At 32.3% G+C, this 5,402-nt stretch overlaps 1 protein-coding gene across 1 annotated transcript; it reads left to right on the forward strand.

Moving 5' to 3' along the window:
- Positions 1-1,495: 1,495 nt before the first annotated feature.
- On the forward strand, positions 1,496-4,509 carry LOC106476726 (gastrula zinc finger protein xLCGF3.1-like). Its single transcript, XM_022380511.1, has 2 exons — positions 1,496-1,535; positions 2,027-4,509. Exon 2 carries the CDS (start codon positions 2,408-2,410, stop codon positions 3,386-3,388), a length of 981 nt encoding a protein of 326 aa, XP_022236219.1. The 5' UTR covers positions 1,496-1,535; positions 2,027-2,407; the 3' UTR covers positions 3,389-4,509.
- The last annotated feature ends 893 nt before the right edge of the window (positions 4,510-5,402 follow it).

Here is a 5,402-nt window from a genome sequence, read left to right on the forward strand (position 1 = left end):
CCTCTATTGCTGACACTCATGTCTGGAATCTGACTTCTGCCAGGACTGAAGATGTTTGCATTAGGGTTTAGCTGCGGGGTCTGGAAGGGCTTCCTGTTGTCTGGGGCTGATGAGGTCCTCGGTTAATATATCCTCCCTGTGTAAAAGACAGTAAATCGTCCTTTAATGTATTTAATTAACATTGAAATTTACTAATATTTTCCATTTGTGTATTCTGGCTTTCTCTCAACTGTTGGAGACTTTCTTCCTGTTTCTTTTCTTGTTCCAATTGTCACTGGTGCTGGTTTTCTTGCCACTGCTGTTGTTTCTCTTCTTGTTTATTTTCTCGTTCTTCTTGTTTCCTTTCTTTTTCCTCCAACAATGCTATAATCTCTCTTGTTTATTTTGCTGTTCGATCTGCCACTGTTGCAGGTTTTCTTCCCATTGCTGTTGTCTCTCTAATTGTTACTTTTCTTTTTCCTCCAGCAACTGCTGCAATCTAGTTTATTTTGCTGTTTGAGCTGCCACTGTTGCAGCTTTTCTTGCCACTGGTGTTGTCTCTCCTCTTGTTTCTTTTCTTTTTCCTCCAACAACTGCTGTAATCTCTGTTCTTGTTTCTTTTCTTTTTCCTCCACCAACTGCTGTAATCACTCTTCTTGTTTCTTTTCCTGTTCTTGTATTTCTACTATCAAATCTGCTAAATTCCCATAAAAATTCTTTCCGATAAACTTCAGCAATACAAGTCCTTTCTTGGTTCTCGATACACACTCGTAGTACACAGTAATTTCACAGTCAATATGTTTCTCATCGCTTTAAACTTAACTACTTTTATAATACACGCTATAAATTACAGCGATTCACAATCTCGATAACAAAACACACAGTAGCTCGAAACAGAATCGTAATTCCTGGAACTCTCTTCATTCATTTAATCTCGGAGGCTTTCTCTACCAGGCTTATATACTAAAAAAGACGGCGTTGCGAACAAACTCGGTCTTCCCCAATAATTCATAATCATTCGAGAAATTCTTCATGTGTTACCAGCGTCACGTGACTTCCACTGTCGTAACACTAGTTATTATTCTGTGTTCTTAGGTGTATTATTTAATAAAATAAGTTATTTAGTGTACTAATACCGTTAATATATTGTTACGACAGCGGAAGTCACGTGATGCTGGTAACACGTCATGAGTTTCTAGAAGGATGATGACTGTACCTGGCAACTCTAGTCTTTTCTAGGCACCCTCTATTTTAGTATATAAGCCCTACAAATAAAGCGGAAATATAATTCCAGAGTAGGAGATATAAAATAGATAATCATGTCAAGTCGTAAGTAAAGTGCATGAATCGTGAACTATAGCATGTGTTTAAGTTAAAGTGACTGTGGAAATTATGTGTATTGCAAAGTTGTATTGAGAAAGAATAAACTAGTTTTATTTTAGAAAGGACTTGTATCACTGAAATTCTTCAGAAAGAATTTTTATGGGAAATTAACAAACGACTAGAGACATAACAATATAAAAGTTTCATTGACAGCAGAAATAAAAAATATCCAGGTAAGTATATTATATTTCTTGTTTTTCATGTGTATTCTTTACTTATTATTATAAAAGTAACTAAAAAGTTAGAAACTTATTAAGTTACATAAGGTTGGATTAGGTTGAATAATGAAAAGTATTTTTGATTCTAACATGAAAAGCCACTTGGCACTCTATATTCATAGACAAATTTTTAGTAAAAAATACTTAATCAAAAATCTGATTTCTGTGTACAAAAGATGTGTAGTATTTACTGAAATCCAAATTTTGTAAAGATACACAAAACATGTTAAATATCATAGCACAGAAATTCTGGTTACTTTTGGGTTACATGGCACATGTAATCCACTGGGCCCATAGTGAAAGGTTTAACTACATTTTGATTCCAACTTTATTGATAACAAGATAGTGTAAATGTTGAATGTAACTCATAAATGTCATGATATTTACACGTTGACCTTCCCATAATGAGAGGACTGAAATGAATGTATCATTTATTTTGATTTTAGATACAAAGACCAGTGTGAACATCTGTTGTGGAACTGGATATGTTTTAAAACAAGAAGATCCTGTTACAAATAATGATCATTCTGAGGAAACAAATTTAAATGGAAGTAACATAAAAGAATCTAACATATCTCAGGGTGGCAATAAACCTTTCAGTTATGTAATTGGGAAAAAACCTTATAGTTGTTCAATTTGTTCAAAAGAATTTAGAACAAATAATACATTAAAAAATCATGAAAGAATACATACTGGACAGAAACCTTATTATTGTGAAATTTGTGGAAAAGAATTTAAAACAAATTGTGACTTAAAAATGCATCAAGAAATTCACACTAGAGAAAAACATTGTTGTGCAGTTTGTGGAAAACACTTTAGAAAAAATAATGAACTTAAAAAGCATGAAAGCAATACATACTGAGGAAAAACCTTACCATTGTGAAATTTGTGGAAAAGACTTTAGAATAAGCAAGTCCTTAAAATATCATGAAAGAGTACATACTGGAGAGAAACCCTTCAGTTGTGACTTTTGTGGAAAACAATTTGGAAGTAATTTTAGCTTAAAAATACATAAACAAACACATACTGGGGAGAAACCTTACACATGCACAGTATGTGATAAACAATTTGGAACAAATAATGCATTAAAAAAGCATGAAATAATACATACTGACAAGAAACCTTACTGTTGCATAACTTGTGGAAAATACTTTAAAACAAATAAGGACTTACAAATTCATCAAGCAAAACACAGTGGGAAAAAACCTTATTGTTGTACAGTTTGTGAAAAACATTTTGGAACAAATTATGAATTAAAACAGCATGAAAGAACACATACTGACAAGAAACCCTACTGTTGTGCAGTTTGTGGAAAAAACTTTAGATTAAGGAGTTCCTTAAAATGTCATGAAAGAATACATACTGGAGAGAAACCTTACAGTTGTGACATTTGCGGAAAAGAATTTAGAGTTAAATGTAGCCTAAAAACACATAAACGGGTACATACTGGGGAGAAACCTTACACTTGTGTAGTATGTAATAAACAGCTTAAAACAAATAGTGCATTAAGATATCACGAAGGAATACATACTGGTGTGAAACCTTACACTTGTGCAGTATGTAATAAACAGTTTAGAACAAATAAAGCATTGAGATATCATAAAATAATGCATACTGAGGAGAAACCTTACACTTGTGTAGTATGTAATAGAAAGTTTAGAACAAATAGTGCATTAAGATATCATAAAGGAACACATACTGGTGTGAAACCTTACACTTGTGTAGTATGCAATAAAGAGTTTACAGGACATACTGCATTTCAATATCATAAAAGAATACACACTAGGAGAAACCTTAAACGTGTATAGTATTTAATAAACAGTTTAGAATAAATAAAGCATTGAGATATTATAAAGGAATACATACTGGGGAGAAACCTTACTGTTGTATAGTTAGTAAAATTGATTTTGAAGTAACTCTGGTTTAGAAAGATATCAAAGAAACTTTGTTTTAAAAAAAAACATCAAAGCATACGCTTTGGATAAAATCCATATATATTCTTTCAGTTCTTAGAACAACTTCTGAATGTGGTAATTGTTGAACCACATGAATTAAGGTGTACTGGTCTATCTTTGGTGTGTTTTTGATGCCTTTAGCTGGGAATTATTGTGTTTGTCATGACAATGTGTAAACAAAGAAAATGAAAAGAGAAAAGTTAAATATGAATGGAAGTGGATGGAGAGGACATCCATTGTTCCTGTAAAAGGAGGAAACTTGATAACTGTCTAGTTTTTCTTCCTTATTCTTTATGTATATACTATATGAGTAATGATTAGAACCAGTTTCTATATATATTAATATTTCAACATGTACTGAGAATTTGGTGTTATATTTGATTTCCATGGATTTGATTTTGTGAACACTTCTGAATTCTGGGACTTGAATGATCTAGAACTACCAATCTCACTTTTCCTTGCTGAAGAAAGTAATTGTACAGTTTCTTGTAAGATGATTCTGTCACAAACTTAATAAAAGAATAAACAAAATATTAATAACCATATTTATTATGCCTAAAGTTTAATATTTATAAATATTTAACCTGCATAAGGATCTCTTGAATAGGAATTTTAAAGTTTTGATGTTTAAAGAACATGTTAAGAGGACAAAGCATCAACCAACCACTTGTAAAATAAGATACTATTTAAAATTAATTGATGAAATTAGTGGTTGAAAGTAAAGTTTATTGTTGTAATACTATACCATCATATTTCCACAGTTGAATTTTTTTATTGTAAACCTTTCTGTTGAACATAATCTTATACCTTTATTTTATGTTTTGAATACTATTTCGGTCGAGAGATTAAAGTTTTATAAGGTGTGAATATGTGCAAATTGTCATAATTATTTTGACATTTATGATTTATTGTGATTGTATTAGACCATTGAAATAAATTTAGAAGTACATCAAATAATGGACTATTACACAAAACTGCCAGAAGCATATGCTGTTTTTAATTAAGGAAGCAGAAGGAAACTCACTGATATTCTGTTGAAAGATGTAGTATGTTCATCCATCATTAAAACTTTTCCTTATGCTTATAAATCATTGTTTGCCTACCTATTATAATATATAACACCAACATGAAAAAATATACATATCAACCAAACAATAACAAAAATACATTTTGTGTTTTTTACCATTCATGCACCTATTCCAATGAAAGTATGCTTTCAACTTCATGTGAACCGAGAATGCTGCTACCATCTCTGAGAAATTCGTCACAAAACAACAACTAGATGTTCTATAAAGTTATAAGTGTTTTTAGTACATTTCTACGTGATATGCCCCCAGTGTGTCTATGGACTTACAACGTTGCACAGATAGCCCATTGTGGTAATATAAAACTAGAGAAAGCTATGGACCTTTCAGTTAATTAAAGGTCAAGGCCATTCTCTAACTGCAACTATATTGCTTGTTCTATGGAGACTCTATCTTTCCAAACAGTTTGGCCAATAAACTCCACTTCTGTTCAAAGGACGAAACAGTTCCTGGGCTTAATCTCAGGCCAGTCTTCCTTAGATATGGAAATATCCTTAGGTACTCTTATGCTGCCTTGAAATGTGTAATGAAACACCCAAACATATGACAGATCAGACATCCTTTCCTTTGCATTCTCTAAAGTGTAAGCTCCGCTAACCTTTCTGGTGTGGCTAATGCATTATACAGAAGAAATGGCGTGATACAAAATTCATGTAAGCCATCCTGTGTTCAAAGAAGTCTTAGTTTTCTCATCCAGCTCCTCTTGCCAGTATCTGGGTGCTACATTTTAGGTGTTAAACCAACGTGATCATTCTAATGCATCCAGAGATGCACCTGTTTCT

Source organism: Limulus polyphemus, unplaced genomic scaffold (assembly GCF_000517525.1).
Source record: "Limulus polyphemus unplaced genomic scaffold, Limulus_polyphemus-2.1.2 Scaffold11358, whole genome shotgun sequence".
NCBI classification, from domain to species: domain Eukaryota; kingdom Metazoa; phylum Arthropoda; class Merostomata; order Xiphosura; family Limulidae; genus Limulus; species Limulus polyphemus.